The sequence below is a fragment of the Chrysoperla carnea genome, chromosome 1 (genome assembly GCF_905475395.1).
Source record: "Chrysoperla carnea chromosome 1, inChrCarn1.1, whole genome shotgun sequence".
NCBI classification, from domain to species: domain Eukaryota; kingdom Metazoa; phylum Arthropoda; class Insecta; order Neuroptera; family Chrysopidae; genus Chrysoperla; species Chrysoperla carnea.
The window spans coordinates 196836-219258 of NC_058337.1; the positions used below are offsets into that span (position 1 = coordinate 196836).

Consider the following 22423-nt stretch of genomic DNA (forward strand, 5'->3'; position numbering starts at 1 on the left):
TTTTTAACATAGTAGACAAAAATATAAAAAGAAGAATATCTTGTTATCTAAATATTTTTCAAAAACAAAGTCATGGCTATATTTTTTTATTTTCAATACCATTTAAATATTTATTAAAATGATTCGTTTATTAAATCATTTATAATATTTAAACAAAAAAAAAACAATTCTTATTAAATATTATTTTATTATGAAATTTGCATAATTATAAGGAAATGTAACATACTACTAAATTTGTTTGAATAACAACAGATATACAAGACAAGAACAAGAGCCATATTGACTGACTAGTGACTCCTATAAACCAAGGTTCGATAATTTAAATGTAGGCCGGCGTTGCGCTTAAAATGCTACCAAAATTTTAAAAATAAATCTACCTAAAAACTTAAAAAAAATTACCAAAGGAAATGTTTAAATTGTATTTTAAACATGATAAAACCTTTATAAAACTTCTTAAACTTCTTAAATATTGAATTTATATTGAAAAATTTCAGCTATTACGCTCAAAAGACATTAAAACATCATAACTTAATTAGATAAGATAAAATTAAAATTTAATAAGAAAACAATGCCAGAGAAGTTGTGAAGAGTTTATTAAATTCATTAAAGTTTTATAAATATAACTTGTGATAATTTGTTTATAAATAATAAATAATTTATAAAATTAAATAATATAAAATTTTAAATCTAGTAACATTTGATTATGTCACAGTTGGTATGATAACAACGCCTAGTGAACGAACCAATCAGCTTGTATGATTTGGGCGTCGTTTCACTACAAAACTGTCTGACGAGGTCACACTCAGCTCAGAAAGAAGTAGGCATTCGTTCAAGTCTGCCATATTTGATTGTTACTACACATATTTTATTCAATTTTTTAATAAATTCTCAATATGCGGGAAATCGTACACATTCAAGCCGGTCAGTGCGGAAACCAGATTGGAGCTAAGGTACGTTTTTTTTTTCTATATCAATTGTTTTTTTTGTAGTGATTTGTTTTTCAAAATTTTCTTTGAAAAAAGAACAAAAAAATGTGAAACGTGAAAATGCCGGTTGGCACAATTCCCATGATCATAATGTATGCAATGCAGAATTTTTTTTTAAAGTAATATTTCCTAAAATTTCTCGTATGATTTGGAATTGTGTCACCAAAGAAATGTCCTTGACTTTTTGAGAAAAATTTGAAAAACAAATTTGTCATAATTATATTTTTAGCTTTTTTAGATTTTTTTTGTGTGAGTGTTTTAAACAAGTGATTTTTTTGTGTTTATTTCCGTGAATTAAATTTTATAAAACGTGTTTTCGGTTTAATTTATATATTTTATTTTTTGACTTATTATCGTAAAAAATTCTAAAAATAAAATTGATTAAAACTTCAAGATGGCTTCCTCATGAAATGCCGGGTTGGCGTCATTTCAACCGTCATCATCTCATAATACCGTGTGTTAATTTTTTTTTATTAAAATTATTTAACGCATCTTTGCTCAGCATTAATTAATTACAAAATTAATTTTTTTATAATTAATTTTATTCCAAAAATTTAGACCATTGAACTTCTAGAATGAAGTCATGCATCACACATGAATAAAGACAGATATATATGAACTTTGTAATATAAAAAAGAGAAAAAAAAACAATTTTTGCTAGATTTTTCATACATTTTAACTGTAAATTTATTTTTTTTTTTGAAGTATTCTATGGCTTGCCCCCTTCCCCTTGTAACGGTTTTTTTTTGTATTATTTGAAAGACATGAAAAGAACAGATGGTTTTTTTAGGGTGCCTCTCTTGCAAGAATGAATTTCAGATTGTACTCTAACTTTTAATGTATTTTCTGACCAGACATCTTGCTATAAAAACATGCAAAGAAATTTTTTATATTTTTTACTTAATTTTGTGTAATTTTGTAAACTTAAAATATTTTGCTACATTTTATTCATCAATGTTTAAAACCATCCAATATTTTTCTTTTTTTTAAGCATATTTCGAACTAGTTTTTTTTCTCGAATAAAAATCAAATCAATTAAACGTGTCATATACAGGGTGTCTCATGTGACAGCCCATAAGAAGTTTCTGGAAAACCAGACCAAACAGAAATTTTGAAAGTTGTATTTCATCATAACTGCTTGGGATAAATCTCCCGAAAATATTTTCAGATTTGTCACACTTCCGTTTATATCGGAAGTTGACCCGAAAATCATTATTTCAAATGGAATGCTCTATTCATTTTTACTTCATTTGCTTAAGTCAATAATTCTGAGTATCTTTAGTAAGTTCTTCACTTATGGCTGAATTCTTTAGTTCTTAAGTAAGCCTGGCTGGAAGCTTTTACCTAATGTAGTATGGAAGTTACAGCCTTTTTACAACACGTCTATTTGCTGTAAAATTTCTAATAAATATCGTTTATCTCGAAAACGTTAACGATTAACGAGGGTCACTTTATTACAAAATATACTCAGAATTATTGACTTAAGCGAGTTACGTAAAAATTATTAGGGCATTTGAAATAACGATCTTCGGGGCCAACTTCTAGTATAACCGGAAGTGTCACAAATATGGAAATCTTTTCGGATATATCCCAAGCAGTTATGGTGGATTACTAATTTTCAGATTTCATTCAACTTGTAATGGACGATCACCGTGGAACACTCTATATATAAAAAATCTGTGTGACATATCTTTCTGCCATGATAAGAATTTGCACACCAAATTTTCCTGAAAATAAATAATATTAACAATAAAATAGTGCAAAAGACTTGTAATTATTAAAAATATTTGTGCCAGAATATCCTGACACACCTTGTCCATACTGTACCAATCGTTAAATATGTAGTATTGATTCATATGCGAAATTTCGAAATGCGTGTAAGTGCAGTTTTATTTACACGGGGACTCCCCGCTTATTATTTAGGGTGAATATTTTTTTCGGTGCTTTGCACTTAGTGTTACATAATGATGTCTCGTGTTAACTTTTTTTCATCTCCCCCTCATTGAACATGATGACATCGAAAATAAATCACGCGATTATAGAATTTTTTAAAACGTTTCAGTCCATAAATTTAAGTAATGCCGATGAACTTCTAATTTAAAATAAAAAAATGCATTTTAAAAATAAACTTATTTTCAAAAAACACTTGACTTAAAAATATCTTGTTGGTCTGACATAAAACTTTGTTGTAAGTAAATAAAATTTATCCGGAATTAAAGAAGGTGCAGCTATTTCTGTTTCTAGGCCAATGAACTTATCTATTCTATTCTACTATCATCTATGATGCATACAATGAATTATTATTGTTTTATAGTCTAAGAGCTAACCACCAATTTAGAGAAATGCTTTAGAGTAGTTAAAGTACTAACATGAATATTTTAACTTTAAAAAATACTGCAAATCCTGTCTTGAATCCCGATTCTAGATTCACGAAGTTATTAAAATATTTTTTTGAGTTTTTTAACCTGCCTACAACATCTTCTCTAAATACGTCGCCAGCTGTTGGACTGTACTTACTTTAAGAGTTCTTCACGATCGCTGTGTGAGATCGACTTTTTTATGAATTAAAATTCTTTTTCGCTTCAAATACAATGGATGTACAGTTAAATATTCACACAATGCCATTTTTTATGATTATTTTCTCAGATTTTTAATAAAAATTATCATATTTCTCATGTTATTAAGATCATACAGAGTGATATAAATAAAAGTAGCAAACGCAATTTTAAATTGGATATACTTGTTTCAATTAAATATTACTACACTAAATTTTATTTCGAAAGTAGAACTTTAAGCAAACAAATTTAAAGAAAAAAAATAATTCCGCGATAAGGACTTAATTGGTTTTATAAATTATGAATCGGTGTGACCGACCTTTCTGTCACGATTAGAATTGTCACACCATAAACCCGGGCACGCCTGGTACATATTGATTGTACCTATCGATAAATAGATTGATTCATATACGCGAAATTTTTGAAATCCGTCAAGTGCAATTTTACTGTCACAGGCTTCCTGCTTATAAATGTTGGGTTTAAACTGAAACACTCTGTATAAATGGAAAATAGCATAAGAGTTGATAAATTGTATGCATGACCAAATAAGGACGACAATTTTTATTTATTATTTGATTTGAATAATAAGTAGGAGTTGTGAGTTTTGAAAGGTGTTTTGAAGTGCGAGTAGAGTTGATTTGATGTTTAATAAAGTGAGATAGACAAAACAGACGAATCAAGAATCAATCTGTAATGTAATGAGATGAGATCATTTATTTATTTATGCAATTATTTTAAAAATAAATCTGATGTCATTTTTTATTCAACTCATTAAAATTAATAACAATATTTTTATTTGAATTTTATTTCAATTGCAAAGGAAATCATTTGTTAAGCACTTCTTTTTTTTTTTTTAATTTAAGCTTTAGGGACTTGCTAATACTCCCGGCTGAGAGAAAATTTTAGATCGGAAAATAATAATAGTACAATTAAACTAAATATCTAAAAGGGAATAATTAGGGCATATTTGAAAGCTTTCACAGTTTTTCAGTTTGAACACCTCGCAAAAAAGTCGACCTTTGAGGAGCGTAGGTACCTAGCCCTCTTTTTGGAGAAGTAGTTGTCAGGCACAAGTCAGGCATGAGCAGAGTAATTTTAGTATTTGAACGTCATTGAAAACACGACTTTCAAATTACCCCTTTTGACTGTCAAATACCCTCCACTTAAATATCTGGCCTAAGACCAACAAATCAGTAATTATTTACAATATTGCCAACTTTTGAATAAAAAGCATCGCAATTGTTTAATTATATATTATTATAAATATGTTTTCTTTTAATTACAGTTCTGGGAAATCATTTCCGACGAACATGGAATTGACCCAACCGGCGCATACCATGGTGACTCCGATCTCCAATTGGAACGTATCAACGTTTACTACAATGAAGCCAGCGGTGGAAAATACGTTCCACGTGCCATTCTTGTCGATTTAGAACCCGGCACAATGGACTCAGTACGTTCTGGTCCATTTGGACAAATCTTCCGACCCGACAACTTTGTATTTGGACAATCAGGCGCTGGAAACAATTGGGCCAAGGGTCATTACACAGAAGGTGCTGAATTAGTTGATTCAGTGCTCGATGTTGTACGAAAAGAAGCCGAATCATGTGATTGTTTACAAGGTTTCCAATTGACACATTCGTTAGGAGGTGGTACCGGATCCGGTATGGGTACCCTTCTTATCTCGAAAATCCGCGAAGAATATCCAGACAGAATAATGAACACATACTCCGTAGTACCATCACCAAAAGTATCCGATACTGTAGTCGAACCATACAATGCCACCTTATCCGTACATCAACTTGTAGAAAACACCGACGAAACCTACTGTATCGATAACGAAGCTCTCTACGACATCTGCTTCCGTACCTTAAAACTCACCACCCCCACATATGGAGACTTGAACCATCTTGTATCGTTAACAATGTCGGGAGTCACCACTTGTCTTCGGTTCCCAGGTCAATTGAATGCCGATCTTAGAAAGTTGGCTGTCAACATGGTACCATTCCCACGTTTACATTTCTTCATGCCTGGTTTCGCTCCACTTACATCCAGAGGAAGCCAACAATACCGAGCCCTCACCGTTCCAGAATTAACCCAACAAATGTTCGATGCTAAGAACATGATGGCTGCCTGTGATCCACGACATGGACGATACTTGACCGTAGCCGCTGTCTTCCGAGGACGAATGTCAATGAAGGAAGTCGATGAACAAATGCTTAACATCCAAAACAAAAACAGTTCGTACTTCGTCGAATGGATCCCGAACAACGTGAAGACAGCCGTTTGTGATATTCCACCAAGAGGACTCAAAATGTCAGCCACCTTCATCGGTAACTCAACCGCCATCCAAGAGTTATTCAAACGAATCTCCGAACAATTCACGGCTATGTTCAGACGTAAAGCTTTCTTGCATTGGTACACGGGTGAAGGTATGGACGAAATGGAATTCACAGAAGCCGAATCAAACATGAACGATTTAGTCAGCGAATATCAACAATACCAAGAAGCAACCGCCGACGAGGATGCTGAATTCGATGAGGAACAAGAAGCCGAAGTTGATGAAAATTAAATTATTTACAACCGCATCCTCCCTCTATCCACCCTCTCCCATTTCTTTCATTCGTTTTCCATTTGCTTTGTTTTGTTTTTCATCGTTTAACGTTTCATTTTGAATTCATCGTTTTCGAAATTTTTTAGGCCACCACTGGCTGCGCTTTAATTATTTAATTTTTCTTTTTTTTTGTACTTTTCATTTTCAAAATGGCGTACTATTTAAAAAAAAAAATTATTGCAAGTTTTGTACAGTTATATACATTCCTAATGTTGATTATTCGTATTTGTCAGAAGAACTGAGAAAATATTAAAAAATTCTAACTTACAACCGATATTATTTATATTACGACAAAAAAAACCTTTTTTTTATATTTCAGCGAAAAAATAATCATCAGAAGAAAAGTTTGAACATAATAAAGGTTTGTTTTTCTCAAAAAAGTTTAATTCAGTAGTAAAACTAATCAAGCATGACCCCAGACCTGCGAAATCTTGATAATTATCTAGGATTGTAATTCAACCAGGATTGATGAACATATAAAGAAAATTTTTAGAAATTGAAGAAAATATCTTAAGAAGTTATAAAATTTTTCCATTAAGTTCGTGTAGTACTGAAATCAGACATGACCACAGAACTGAAAAGTCCTGAAAATTATTAGGGATTATTATCCAATCAGTATTTTTGAGAAAATATCAAGCACCTTGAGAAATTTTCCGTTCAATTCATGTTGTACAAGTCTGTTATGGCTACAGATCTGAAAAATCTTGAAAATTATCAGGAACTATGATAAGAATTTATGGAAATATTAAGAAAATTTTAAGAATAAGCTGTACAAGTTAGTTATGACCAAAGACTTGGAAAATCTTGAAAATTATCAAGGATTATAATCGAACCAGGACATAACATAAAAAAACTTAGATTTGTGACGCTTTTTCGGTACTACAAAATACCTAGGTCACTATTCACGTGACGACAGTCGAACCATTATAAAGCTAAGACTAAGAATTGACCTAAAAAAAACTTAAAAATTCATAAAATCATTCGTTTAAGAAATCGAGATTCATCACAGATTTAATATTGATTTTTGAATTGTTAATTGAGATAATGTTTTTGAAAAGCAGAACAATAGTGTACAACGTGTACAAGGTAGGTACAATTTGACGTGTACAATTTGAATGAAGGAAATTAAAAAGTAGGTAGATATCAGATGTTAGTATGTATGTTGTATTTGTATTTGTTTGAATTCACTTGTGATTTGTGATTGAACAGGTAATAAAAATTCTGAGAACTTTAGAAAGTGAAATGTTTCCATAAATAAATCTTAAATTATGTGTATGAACAAATATGGTTATGTTGAATTCAAACTGGAAAAGTTGCTTATTTTGGAAATACTTACTTAACTGATTGTGTACCATTGTACCAACTGTATGACTCAACTTGTTCAATCAGAACACAAATTTGGAACTTTATTATTGGTCGAATCAGTTTAGCATTTCAAAGAGAAACTTTTGTACCTCGACCTATCGAGCCAATTTTTTAAAAATGTTATTTAGGAACGTACATACATGAAAATCTACATCTAAATTGATAACGCTAGAAAATTTTCAAAATATTTAATAAAATTAACAGATAATAAATTATTTTAAAAATATCTTTGGTAATACACCGCGACCGCCTGATTTTGTTCTTTTACTAGTAAACAAATTATAACATGCGATAAGGAACATAGTTCCAAAAATTGAACTTTTATCTCAAATCTGACCAATATGGAAATGACTTGTTGTGATGTCCAAATTATTATCTTATATTTGGGACCTGAAATGCTTAAACCATTTTCAATTCGGTGTTTATTTGTCACTAGATAAAAGTTTATTCAAATAAGTAAATACATTCCAAAAATTTAAATGATGATAATTCAAGTTCTTAAGAAATTAATTTTATTTTTGTAACTCATGTAACAAGCGATGGTGGTGTAATGGTCAGCATAGTTGCCTTCCAAGCAGTTGATCCGGGTTCGATTCCCGGCCATCGCACTTAATTTTTTTTTGAGAATTGGCTAAATGTTCCTATCTATTTATTCAGCAGAAATATTATAAGACGGCCAGTTACAGAAAGAGAACGGTATTTGCCGTCCTTGCGGATATTGCTCAGTCCATAGTCCATTCTCTATGCCTGTAGACATTTGGATAATACGTGACCTCTGTTACAGAAACCAATAAGCTTTAGTAAAACTCAAATAAAGGTAGTTTATTCTTCAAATAATTTTTTAGTAGAATGAGTTATTACCGTCGTACCTTTCTTTCGCAAGTAACCACAAAATTCAATAACAGATGGCAAAAGTATTTCTATTTTACAGCGTCGTCAATTCAACTTTTAACAAAATTTTCCATTTTCACGAATTTTCCGGAAACTATTCATCGATGTTATTTGGAAAAACATTCTTTTAACATTTTTATTAGGAGAATATAAGTTACAAGGGAAATAGTAGTACCCTGATAGGGAAATGGAAAGTAAGTGTTTTCACCCTAAAAAGCTTTTTTTTTTTCTGGTATTAATTAATATAAATAAAACTTTTAACTATTTGTTCGTTTCGTTCCAATTATTTATATAGTGAATTATTTGCACCTTATGTGCAAATAAAAGAGAAAATGAAAATCTTTTGCTGAAAATCTAAGTGTACTTACCTGGCATTATATTCTCCTAATACAAATTGAAGAAAATTGAAGTAATTTTGGCCAAAAAACACAAAAAAATGAGAAACAATCATTCAATTTTTAAACAGAATTTTCCATCTTCACGAATTTTCCGAAAATTTTTCATCGATGTTATTTGGAAAAACATTCTAAGCAAGAAGTTCAGGAGTGGCTCAAAATTTTCGTCCTTTTTGGCCTAAAACCAACCGTTTTCGAGATATAGCCAATATTCCATTTTCACATGTCACTTTTTCAAAACTAATTTCACCAAAAATTATGAAAATTTTTAACATTTGTATTAGGAGAATATAAGCTACAAGGGAAATAGTAGTACCTGATAGGGAAATGGTAAGTAAGTGTTTTCACCCTGAAAACCTTTTTCTTTTTTCTGGTATTAATTAATTAGTATAAAACTTTTAACTATTTGTTCGTTTCGTTTCGTTTATATAGCGAATTATTTGCACCTAGCATTTAATGAAATAGTTTTGGGTATAAAATTAATAAACAAATCAATAAACATTATAAACAATATATTTTGATTTATTTTTATTTAATTGATTAATTAATTAATCAATTAGTTATGATTATGTATAATAAAACTCTAAAACTGTCATTTTGACTAATTAATAAATTTTTATTTTATTATTTGTAGTAAGGAAAACATTATATAGTAAAGTAGGAATTTTAAAAATTGTTTTAATGAAAAAATTTAAAGATTACAAAAAAAAAATACATCTAAATGCCATCTATGGTAAACATATTGAACGAACTTTTAATTTCGACGGCAGTGCCATCTATGGTAAACTTGTTGAACTAACTTTTAATTTAGACGGCAGTGCCATCTATGTTAAACTTGTTGAACTAACTTTTAATTTCGACGGCAGTGCCATCTATGATAAACTTATTGAATTAACTTTTAATTTCGACGACAGTGCCATCTATGGTAAACTTATTGAACTAACTTTTAATTTCGACTGTAGTGCCACCTATGAAAAAATTATTGAACTAACATTCATTTCGATGGTGGTGCCTCTGCCGCTAATTTATGAAACTAACATTTTACCTCGATTTATGGTTAAAAATTTTAAAAGCTTCAATTCAAAACAATGTATTTTATATTTAAACAATTGCTTTTTGTATTTTTTTAAATTTATTTTATTTAAGGTCGCTTTTATTTTCTAGGTCACTTTTTGTATTATTAAGTAGCATTTATTGAAATAGTTTTGTGTATAAAATTCATAAGCAGATGCAATCAATGAACATTATAAACAATATACATTGATTTATTCATTCATAATATTTGAAATTTAATTTATTATTAACAAAATAAATATATTCATTTTATTTGGTTTTCCTATTTTTTTTGCAATAAAACCAACCTGATAGAGAAATTGAAAGTGAGTGTTTAAACCCGAAAAACCTTTTTCTTGTATAAGTATAAAACTTTTAATTTTAAGTATTTGTTCGTTTCGTTCCATTTATATATCGAACTATTTGCACCTTATGTGCAAATAAAAAAGAAAATGAAAATATTTTGCTGAAAATCTTAGTGTACTTACCTGGCATTATATTCTCCTAATACAAATTGAAGAAACTTGCAGTAATTTGGCCAAAAAACATGAGAAAAAATAAATCATTCAATTTTTGAACAAAATTTTCCATTTTCACGAATTTTCCGGAAATTTTTCATCGATGTTATTTGGAAAAACATTCTAAGCAAGAGGTTCAGGAGTGGCTCAAAATTTTCGTCCTTTTTGCTCTAAAACCAACCGCTAAACTTTATTAATATTCAGTAGTTTCGAAGTTTATCCCGAATATACATCGATACTATTTTTATTTCGAATATCCGATAGTTTCGGTTACTCTTACGAAGAAGCTCCATGATATTTCTAAATTAAATACTTTCAAAATTTCTTTAAAGACAGCTACTTATTATATTTAAATTAAATAATTTTGATTCTTCATTTACATAATAAGTTTATAATTAAATTCTTTTAAAAGGCCTTGAAATAATATTGAAGGTTAAACTAAACTTACGTTCAACTTACATTTGAAGAGTTTATCCAAAGAATCATCATTTCTTTTTTTAGTCCAGTACAAATCGACACATTTTTAAACAATTTTCTTTAATAGAATTGCGAAAATTATTTATTATGTCTCGGAAAAATATTTTGGGGTATATGGACAATTTAGTAGAGAACTCCTCATATAGACTCTTCATACTGAACTTGACTGAACTCTCCAGATCAACTGTCTTGTTTTTTTACAGAACCAGAATGGTTTTATTTCAATTTTCGAGATGAAATCAATAATATTTTATAGCAAGACGTTAATAATATATTTTTTTTTTAAATTGTTCATTAATGAGAGATTCTTAGAAATGTGATTAGAATATTTATATATTATTATTATTATTATTATGAATCTAAATAATTTGTAGCCAGACTTAGAACGAAGGTATTTATTTAAAATACTTTCACTTCACATACAGATCAGATCAGATACTTAATAAGTCATTTACTACATATAATTAAAATGGGCATTAACGTTCTGAGAAACAATTGAGGGAAAATCAATAAAAAGGAATTTTAACTAGGTATTAGATGAAGAAACAAACCACTCAAATTGATCAAAGTTTAAAAAATTTGTGCAATAAGTCGGATTTGAATTTGGTTTTCGGTGTTCGATGCGTTAGAGCGTCAGGAAATTTTGTGCCCTAATTTGATTTATAAGAAATTAAAAATATGGAAACTAGCTAGTTCCAAAAACTAGCTTTTATGTTTTTATGAAATTGAAAGCTAAATAAAAGTTTAAACTCAAAGTTAAATATAAAAAAAAAAAATTTACAATTTGAATATTATTTTTAGTTTATTAATGGTCTAATTAATAAATAAATATAATTATTTTAAATAAATTAACACTTAATAAATAATTTAATTAATTTAGAATGATTTAGACAGACCTAGACGGTTCGATTTGGTTGAATTAAGTCCTGATCTGTTTTGTATGTAACAAATATTATTATTAAATTTAAATAAATTTCCAATAACTAATTAGCACGTACGCAGCATAACATTAGCATTAGCATTAGCAGTAACACACATAGTTTAACTTAACATACACAATACAATACAATACAATTATTTATTTATTTATTTATTATATTGTTTAAACAAATTACAATTTATAATAATTATTATTATTATTTACAATTATTATTTATTCACAAAAAAAAAGGAGAAATTATTTAAAAATGAACACAACTCAATAATTCAACAGATAATAAAATTTAAAATAAATATTTATTGGTATTATCACTTTAATTTTCTTTTCGTTCAACTTTCATGTCAGCCATTTTGATTTTTCCATGTCAGCCATTCTAGACAAATAATTTGAGCGAAAAATATCATAAATTTAAATAAATAATAAGTTTATTAGGCAAACATGTTAGTTTTTACAGATGCTCTCCTAATACTATAGACACATAATTACTATTTTTAATACATGTTCTCCTAATATTCATTTAAAAACTTTGTATTTTTTTCATTACTTTCCTACGAAATTTGTTCTACGTTGCCACGGGTGCAAAGTAGCCACACAGATTACGGTAACAACGGAAGCGGAACTCCGCACGGGTTGAGCTAGTATTATCTAAATTGATAAGAATGGAGCTTTTCCGGACATTACAATTAATACTTGAATAAAACAAAAAAGACTGACGTTAGTGTTTTTAGAGAAATTGTTTGCTGGAATCAGATCAACTCGTTTGCTAATGAATACATGGAGGTTAAAATTTGATAAGCCTTAAATAATTTTAGAAATGGATAAATCATGTTCTGTTTGGTGCAAGTACAGGCGTTAACTAGTATTAATTGAAGCACTTTCACTTTTAAATATTTTGAAGTCATATCACACTCATTAACAATCGTTTTCAAAAATTTTTATTTCAGGTACGCATTTTTATCAACTCTGTTTAGTCCAGTCATTCTGGGAGCATATTTGTATTTACAATAGAATGCGATTGAATTTAAAATATGAATTCATTGATACAAAATCATTGAAGTTAAACAGTGAATTTGAAATAAACTTGATTATTATTGATTATTTTTATAATATATAGTATATTTGTGTAAATATATACAACTATCAGTAGCACAGCCGGTAAACCAGTGGACTTAAAGCACTAAAATCAATAGGAATGCACATGCTGTTAATTCAAATGCGTCTCGGAGAAATCGAATTTAAAAAAAAATAAACCTACTCATGTCGTTGTGACAATCACATCAATATTTTGTTATAATATAGTGGTAGAATCAATAAAAAAAAAACGATTGTTTAAAACTATGTTGCATTTCAAAACAACAATATTTGAAATTTGTTAGACAGTATATTACTTTCATACAAACAACTCATGCGTTTGTGTCAACTTCACCACTTAACCCTATACGGTAGTTTAGTATTACATTCGTTGTCCCACTGGCCATATTTGATCTCGTGATGAGGTTGAGACAACCTCATATCGGTTGATACTAAGAATTTTTTTTTCAGTTTAGACATCATTTCGAATCCAACAAGTTGTCACATGTATTTTTACGATCATTGTTTCACTATTTGAACTTGTCGGCTAGACTAGACTATAATTCATTAATGAAGGACTGGACTAAGGTCTGTTCGTTGCCAGACTAAAAGTTTTGAAGTGGGCGCTATGGTAGGTAAAACTGATTCAATTGAAAGACGGTAGAGATAATTTCGTAGGTATTTGATGAATGCATGTTAAATTGGTTGGCTTTGTGATATGAGTAACAGAGTAACAGCTACAGGTGATATTGAAGAAGATGCCACTTGTACGCACTTGTGTCTAAGAGCCAACGTACTCTTTAAATACCGCTGTTGATGGTTTCAACATGAGTAGAAATAGTTTGTGATTGTACGCATTAACATCACCATTGTATAGTACTTCAAGGAGGTCACCAGGTCACTACCACTTCACTTCAACAGAGTCACAGCTAGTGTGCAGTTGTTTATAAATAAGGATTCGATTCTTATTGTTTTTAAAATCTTCTTCAGTGGTGCTTCATAGTTGGCTTTTGTGTTCTGGGTGCAATCGAAAAGGCGTAAGTCAAATAAATATTTAATACTTAATTTGGTGCTTGGAATTTCTAGAAAAATTTTTAAAATATTTTGGGAAAAAAGATCTAAACATTTTTTGGAACTTTATTATTTTTCGAATTTTTTAACGATAAAGACAATTTTTTTGCTTTTTTTCGATCCCCGAAATTGTTAGAACTTTTTGAGCATATTGTCAATACCTGGATAAAATTTGAAAGCGGCAAGCGTTAATTTTAGTTCCTGTGGTAAATTCATTAGTTTTTCTGCCGAATAAAACATAAAAAAGGCTCGAGAAACTTTTTTATGCTTATGCTTAATGCTCTAAAAATATTGTAAACTAGGCAATTTGTATGACATAAATGTAAAAAATTGCTATAAAAATATCGAAAAAGCGTCAAAAACCAAAATTTTTTTATGTTTTCTTTTTGGAAAGCGCGGCGCCGTAAGGTAATATTTTTTTTAGAATCTGTGATAAATTTTCTTCATGATGAAAGCTTTTTTGAATCTCATTCACCAATTAATTTTTGTACAATTAGTATTATTCCATAAAGTACTGTGTGTTAAAAATTACAATTTTAAAATGAAATAATTCAAAATTTTGTCCCGCAACAGGCTCTAAAATTGTGTTAATTATTGTGATCAAGGGACCAACAACTTTAAGTTGATTTATTGTACAAAAAATTTATTTCTAAAAAAATTTTTGGACAGAGTAGAAATCTGTGTTAATTGATCTGACGTTCGCACCAAATCCTCAGCTTTCTCAGCTTTGCTCGCACTTACACTTAAGGAAGTTGAATTAAATCCCATTATATTTCTGAGTTATTTGATAGTTCTCTTCCAGACGTGTCGCGTCTTCATATTTTTACATCTAATTAGATTGAATTTCATAACCACGATAACTTTCTTTGAAATCGATATCACATTCTTATAATAGAGCATCACATGTCATTGAAAAATGCACTGACTTGATACATAACTTCCTGTCATGTTAAAACAAAGCACAGTAAGCTATAATAAACTACCTATATTAAATTATGATCGTTTCCGGGGTGTTTTTTCTTAAATTGATTTTAACAATTATTATTTTATCAAATATGGCTCAAATATCACAAAAATAACATTGACAGATATTTTAATTTTAGTATTTTTAATGAACGGTATTAAAAACATTGCTGAAATTCAAAATATATTTTCTTTAATCCCATAAATTTCATATTTTTAACGCCATAAATCAGAAAAATATTACAATTAAAATTAATCTATAATTTTTTTCATGATTTTCTCATGAAACTTGAAAAAAATCCCATACAAAAGTTTTTCAATTTTTATCTACAACTCTTCGGCAGAACATGTTTCGCTAGAAGGTCATTTTTTGCAGCATATGTGAACTTAAAAAAGGAAGGAAGACACCCTGTATTTATATTCTATTTGAATTGAACAACCCACAAGATTATTTAAAATAATGTAATAAAATTAAAACTTTCCACTTGATGTGTGTGTGTTGTGATCCGATGCGACCACAAAAAGAAAATCAAGAACACGGATGTTAAAATACAAACACAAACATCCTTAAACTGTCATCAACATTAAGGTGGTTGTTATCATATATGTAAAAAAAGTTATCCATATATACAAGCTGATCTTTTTTAATAACTCTCTTATCTTATCACTCTCTTATTATCTATCAATAATCAGTTATCGAGTAAAGTGAACTTTTCATTGAGCTTAAAAACTTGGGTCAAGTTTAATACCTGAGTAAGATGCGCCTACACATTCTATTTATATATTCATTCGTTTTGAACGCAATCGCCTAAGTTTATGTTTGTCATACCTCTGGAAAATATAAAGCCATACATCTCATATAAAATTTGTATTTTAGGACGTTACAAAATACATTAAAAAAATTTAAAATTTAAAATATAAATTTCATGAGTATTAAATTATAAAAACACCGTACTTTTAAGATAGAACTACCTTAAAAAGTGATTCTTTTAGAATTTTAAAATAAGATAATTAGTCATACAAGTAACATTTTTTTATTAAAATTCGTAACACATACTTTTTATTCTTTAAAACAAATAATATATATTAAATTTTTATTGATATTTATTTTGGGTGTGGTCCATGGCCCGTCCCAGTGTGATGATCCATGTAGACGTGACGACTTTAAATAAATAAAAAAAAGTGTATCATTGTTATTTAAATTAGAGAAATCTTGTCAACTCTTTTAAACAAAACAAAAAGTTTTCATTTATAAGTAAAATAAATACAAATTTAATTATATGCCATTAAATTTTGCAGAAAGTCCTTACAGGGTGATTCAACACAGAAAAAACAGCAATTCGTTTACAGTAGTGTTCTATTAGTATACATTAAATACACTGATGTATGTAAGTTGTAAAGAACATTATGTAAAGAACAAATTGATAATTACAACATAATTAATGAATACTTATAATCAAAATAATTACAAATAAATATTTTATTGTTCCATTTTCTACATTAAGTATTACTTTAACTTTAAGTATACTTTAAGTATACTTTTAAGTATATTTAACAATTGCATATCATTATAAATTTATGCATCTGTATAAAATAGTATAGCACATGCTACCAAAAAAATATACTCACTTGACTTTACATAAAAATATTATAAATATCTTATCATATAGCACAGCAGTGCGTAAGCGTAGATTTTTATTATATGTACAGAGTGGACTATTTTAATCGATTATGGATAAAAGCTCGTTTTTAAGCTAACTAATCAAAAAATAACTTTAACAAAAGTTGTAGAGTTTGATGGGGGACATAGTAGTATTAATAGTGAATTTAAATCCTAAAAGATATGAGACAGAATAATATTTTTTATTTAAAACATTTATTTTCGAAAATCGCCAATTTTTGGAGGAAATATGACTTCAAAATATGTCATTATTGCATTTAATCGAAAGAAAACATTCTTGTTACAGAAAAATGTGTTAGCCAAAAGTTGTCAAGGGCATTCGCTTGTGTCTAGAACTTTCACCAACAATTGAAATGATCTTAAAAATTTACCTGGTCTTAAAAGTTATTAACACAGACAAATGATCATTATTGTCTTTAATAAATTTTGTCTCACACATTTTTGTAAAGCTGGCGTATTTTTAATTGCTTTCGCCCTTCTATGTCGTATTCATCGCAGATATCGCTCATGGATTTGAACTTCAGCTTATCAGTTAGTTTGATAGCCTCGTCAAGATCCAGGTTTTCTGTTTGAAGTACTCAACTCAAAGACAAAGCCAAAGAATGTACCGAGCTCTAAATATGTATATATATATTTGATTCGCCAGTGAAAAGGAGTCGATGTCAATGAGAGGGATTTGAACGAACAAAATCCTTGCCTTGATCACGGACCTGCTAATTGTTTTGCTAAAATTTTAATGAATTTTAAGAATGATATAATTAGTATTCATGACATGAGTCCTAGTTGTATGACAATGACATTAACAAATAACACATAGTCATGTTTAGTGTCAGTGTCATTAGTGTGAAAGTTTTATTAACACCCATTTTTATTTTAAAAGAAAGTTTTAAATAATTAAATAATTTACGTTAAGTAATTATCTACTTTAGGTTTATATTTTTAACTTTACTGTTTTAAAATTAATTATATTTAAGTATTTATTCATTTGAGGTTTTTATTTGATTTGATTTGATGCTAATTGAATTTTTAATTATTTAATTTTAATAATAATGATTTTATTAATTTTAAACTACAAAGAAATAAGTATTCATTCATAAGGTCGTCACCAAAAACCAATTTATTCTCTATAAGGATGAATTTTTGACTTCGAATTCAGATATACCACAAAACTCGAAAAGTCTAAACTTTCCGAGTTATTGGCGATTTAAAAAAGGATAGCATACACTTTTTAAAGTATTACCTTATAAAAATGATGAAAAAAGTTAAGTGATTTGCTCAAAAATTAACGTAGTTATAATGAAAAGAAAGTTTTTTGCCGTTTCTCGAAAGAAATTTTCAACAGTTTCGGATATTCGGTTAATTTTCATATAAATGACTTGATATATTTTTCATTTTCAAAGTTTTTTATAGTACTTTAAAAAGTGTTTCATATACTTTTTGCAAAAAACATCAAATTTTTCAATTATTTAACGTTAAATACCCCGAATTTTATTAGTAAATAACTCAGAAAGTATTGACTTTTCGAAATATACTTAAATGACAATTTTTGCCTATCGTTTTTTCTTGCCATTTTTAACGCAAATTTTTTCATCCCATTGAAAGGATGGCTACCACTCCCTGGGCAAAAGCACCACTAAGCATTATATAACTTTTGATAAAGAAGGTATTAAACCTGTTTTTCTGCTCGTTTATTGTAATATAAGTTATATTTCATGCAGCAAATTTTACAAATTTTAAATTGTACGTCCTTTATTGACTCTAAATGAATTATCAAGAGATAATAATTAATAAATAATATTTTTACCACTAATTACGATTTAATTAATATATGTATTACTATTACATATAATTTGTGCACCGATTCTATTAACCTTTAAATTAAAAACCGCACTTGCAAGGTCTGAAGGTCTTCAATTGTTTGTTATTTATTTATAATTGTCACATAAATTACTTTACAACAAATGCAATCTTATAATTAATTTTATGCATTTTAATTTAAAAGTTAGTAATTTGTTTGCTACAATTACAGTCATTAGGTAGATAATGATTAATGAACCTTCTAAAATGTTCTTATAATAATTAATGAACTCATCACAAGGCAAATGAATCACTTAGCTTCTATTATTAATTAATATCTATCAATCTTTTTATTAAGTTAATTGCTTTTCATATTATAAATGCGAAAGTAAGCATGTTTGTTTGTTTGTTTGTTTGTTACGCTTTCACGCTAAAACTATCGAATGATTTTTAATGAAACTGTACAGTAATATAGCTGATACTTCAAATTAACACATGAGATATAATTTATAAAGATATATCAATAAAAAAATAATAAAAATTAATTTAATTTGACATTACCATGAATTACAGATTTTTGTAAAAATAGTCAATGTAATATATTTCACGGCCATCTTCTCTGATATACTCATAATGAATAATTACGACTATTATACATTTAAAAAAATAGAAAACCATACATATATTTTAGCTGTGTAAAACAATCCTTACAATTATTTCGAGTGTTATAGAAAGGGGATAAGCGAGAGCTATCTTTATCAATCTTGACTTAATTGTTTATTTTCACTTGTTTTAATATGATATAGTTTTATAATTAAAGAATGCCATTCTAATTTTCCATACAGAAAATAAGTTGCTTTTCTAGCAATAACCTTTTGAAGGCCAGCCTGTATTAAATTCAAAATAAAATATTGAAATGTCTGCAATAAAAATTTCACACAATTTTTTTTTGTTTTAAAAGATGACAAAACTTTTGAACATAAGTTATTGAAATAAAATTATCATAAAATTAAATATACCTACTAAGTAATAATTACTTAATCAATAAATGTTTAATGATAAATTAGAATTGATTAAATTCATTGATTTCTTAATCAATTCATTAATAATGTAATCAATAAAAACTTTTTAATTTTATTATGATTTACATATTTGGGGACTGGTTCATATTCTTTTTAGTTAAACAGCTTGTATGTTTTATTATTGTATATACACTTTTACTACAAGCATCTTTATAGTCTAAGAGTTTTTTTTTTTTAAATGAATAAAAATACAAGCTGTTGATTTAATTTGTATATAAAATTAGCCAATCAAAGTGATGCGATCTCGATGTCTTGCTTAATAAACAAATCAAATCAAATGAAATCAATATGTTTTGGTAATAATAGTAAATCTTAAATATTTATTATTCATAAATTATAAATATGAATCATTTTAATAAATATAAGTAATATCATTGTTTAGTTACAAAATTATTACTAAATTTATATACGTGTGTTGCATTTAAGATGAAGACACCGTCATATTTTTGTTATTTATATTAATATTGATTTGAAATTTTATACAGATTATTTGAGCAATCATACCATAAATGTTTTTTTGTTTTTGGATTTTTCATGGTTAACATTACACAAATAATTGTTGCAACAATTGTTTCCTTATTCGGTCCATAATTCAATTGATTTCAAGGGTACATCAAAAAAACAATTATTTTTATGATGGATCATAAAATTTATTGATCAATGTTTATTGTTTTATAACTTTTCAATGATTAATTCATTTCATGGGTCACTTCCCAATATGGCCAATAATTATTTGCCAATCGGGGTCAATCATCATGTACCGAGTCATCCAATTATAATCCAAAAAAAAAAAACCCAAAACGGGGAATCGTGGGACACCCAGTTGGAACTATGTTCCTACCATATCTTCATATATTATAAATATAGCGCTTACTTTTTTTACTCAGTTTTGCTTTCATTTTTTTAATAAAAATAGTTGACTAATTTAAACTATTTATTTGTTTCTAGGTTAAAATGAAATTAATAGGAGTAGCATTATTGGGATTATTTGGAATAGCTTTGGCACAATCTCCTGGAAGAATTCTAGAACCACCAATTCCAGAAGCATGCGCCCAGAGAACTATTCATGAACGTCGCCCAGATGGTAATTCTTACTTTGTTTTTAAATTAATAAATAAAAATGTAATAATTCGAAATATTTTAGGGGGAGTGAGGGTCATAATTTTTCCATCAAGATTTTTCATAAAAAATGCCCCAGTTGTTCAATTTAGAGAATGACATCTTATAAAGGCCTTTTTTATCCACTTTTCTCATTAAATTCGATATATTCTAAATTACAGGCAAAGGATATTTATTCAGTTGGCGTGAGCCACAATTGAAGGGCGTGGAAGAAGATTGGCTGTCAGCCAGAAACTATTGTAGACAACGTTGCATGGATTTAATATCATTGGAGACGCGCGTGGAAAACGAATGGATTAAAGAGCGTATCAAACAGGAGAATGTTAAATACATTTGGACCAGCGGTCGTTTGTGCGATTTTGAGGGATGTAATCGTCCTGACTTGTTGCCACGTCACATCAACGGTTGGTTCTGGACAGCTGAATTACAAAAATTAGCACCAACTAACATTCGTGAACAGAATGATTGGTCTGAAACTGGTGGTATTGGAAAACCTCAGCCAGATAATCGGGTTAGTTCAATTTTTTATCAGGGTTTTCATTCTTGCTTACGTCCTTTGTTAATGCCATAACACAGTTACCAAAAGAGGATTTGGTAATTAAAAAAAAAATAATTTGAGTTTTTTGTTTGTTTGTATTCCAGGAACCAATCCAACAAGGTGGCCCACCAGAGAACTGTCTAGCCATATTAAATGAATTCTACAACGATGGTATCCATTGGCATGATGTGGCCTGTCACCATCGTAAACCATGGGTGTGCGAAGAGAACGATGCCCTCTTGAAGTATGTCCGTTACACGAATCCAAATTTAAGAGTTTAAAATTATTATTTCTAATTTATTTAAATCAATGTTTACAAGTGTTTTATTATTTTATCTTATTTTATGTTGTGTCTGTCTATCTCTATCAAAAGTTACGGCCAAACACGAAGGCAAATATTAAACATCAGCGATAAAAATCAAGTACCCAACACTGAAGATCATCACAAAGTGAGTAAAATCGATTCGTTTGGTATGCGATGCTTTGCACTTGATTTTGTCGTTGTTGTAAGATGTTCGCCTTCGTGTTTAACCCCAGGATGATAAAGCGTTTAGTATGAACCCCAACTCAATAATCTACGTCAACTAGTCAAGTTCGATGGTAATGTTGGTAATTTTACTCACCTCTCTGCAGCTATTTAGGCCAGTAACTTGAAGCATTAGAGGTTGCATTAAATCCGGTAGTTCTGATTTTTTCCAGACTTGTTTATGATCTTGGCTCAATAAATAATCCAAGATTGTGCCCTCGAGCGCCAAGCGTAAATTTGTCAAATATTTTTGGCGATTATAACTCTAAAAGGGTAGTTGATAGATCTTTTTCAAGATGATACTAAATTTACTACAATATTCGACTAAAATTGTCCCAATGGGTTCCAAGAAACTGATTGGTCTGATTGGACGTACTGATTGGTCTATCTTTGGATTTTTTAATTTCTTGATATAAAAATTTCAAAATGCTTCAAAAAAATTTTTTTAATAAAGAAATTTTCCAACAAAAATATTCAAGGGTTGGTAGGGTGCCAATACCTTTTAGCCAGAACTCGACTATATTATCTCTTTTTTCCGGATCTATTTTTTCCGATTACTCAAATATCATCAATCTTGACTGGGCATGTATTATTAATGTGCAACCATATTGGCCTTAATTACCCATAAAATAGAGAATAGAATATTGAGTTGAAAGCAGACAAGAAGGCTGATCTTAATTACGTTTATATTTATTATAAATTATGTAATGTAAAATGTAAAATGTATAATTTATTTGTAATTTTAATTTTTAATAATAAATAAATAAATAAATATTTTATG

General features: G+C 28.7%; 2 protein-coding genes and 1 non-coding gene across 3 annotated transcripts; all 3 read left to right on the forward strand.

Annotated features, from left to right (window-relative positions):
* Nucleotides 1-793: 793 nt before the first annotated feature.
* LOC123290489 (tubulin beta-1 chain) lies at nucleotides 794-6422 on the forward strand. The gene is made up of 2 exons (XM_044870705.1): nucleotides 794-950; nucleotides 4827-6422. Exons 1-2 carry the CDS (start codon nucleotides 894-896, stop codon nucleotides 6111-6113), a joined length of 1344 nt encoding a protein of 447 aa, XP_044726640.1. The 5' UTR covers nucleotides 794-893; the 3' UTR covers nucleotides 6114-6422.
* Nucleotides 6423-8056: 1634 nt separating this feature from the next.
* On the forward strand, nucleotides 8057-8128 carry Trnag-ucc. Its single transcript has one exon. It is a non-coding gene; the product is annotated as a tRNA-Gly (tRNA).
* A 5560-nt stretch (nucleotides 8129-13688) lies between these two features.
* On the forward strand, nucleotides 13689-22309 carry LOC123290518. The gene is made up of 4 exons (XM_044870739.1): nucleotides 13689-13902; nucleotides 20408-20543; nucleotides 20740-21089; nucleotides 21221-22309. Exons 2-4 carry the CDS (start codon nucleotides 20414-20416, stop codon nucleotides 21395-21397), a joined length of 657 nt encoding a protein of 218 aa, XP_044726674.1. The 5' UTR covers nucleotides 13689-13902; nucleotides 20408-20413; the 3' UTR covers nucleotides 21398-22309.
* The last annotated feature ends 114 nt before the right edge of the window (nucleotides 22310-22423 follow it).

Bases quoted from the DNA above. Each gene is read 5' to 3' on its own strand.
- LOC123290489 (XM_044870705.1), top strand. From the start codon at position 894: ATGCGGGAAATCGTACACATTCAAGCCGGTCAGTGCGGAAACCAGATT. The intron at 951-4,826 runs GTACGTTTTTTT...TTTTAATTACAG, and splicing joins GAAACCAGATTGGAGCTAAG to TTCTGGGAAATCATTTCCGA.
- LOC123290518 (XM_044870739.1), top strand. From the start codon at position 20,414: ATGAAATTAATAGGAGTAGCATTATTGGGATTATTTGGAATAGCTTTG. The intron at 20,544-20,739 runs GTAATTCTTACT...TCTAAATTACAG, and splicing joins TCATGAACGTCGCCCAGATG to GCAAAGGATATTTATTCAGT. The intron at 21,090-21,220 runs GTTAGTTCAATT...TTTGTATTCCAG, and splicing joins AACCTCAGCCAGATAATCGG to GAACCAATCCAACAAGGTGG.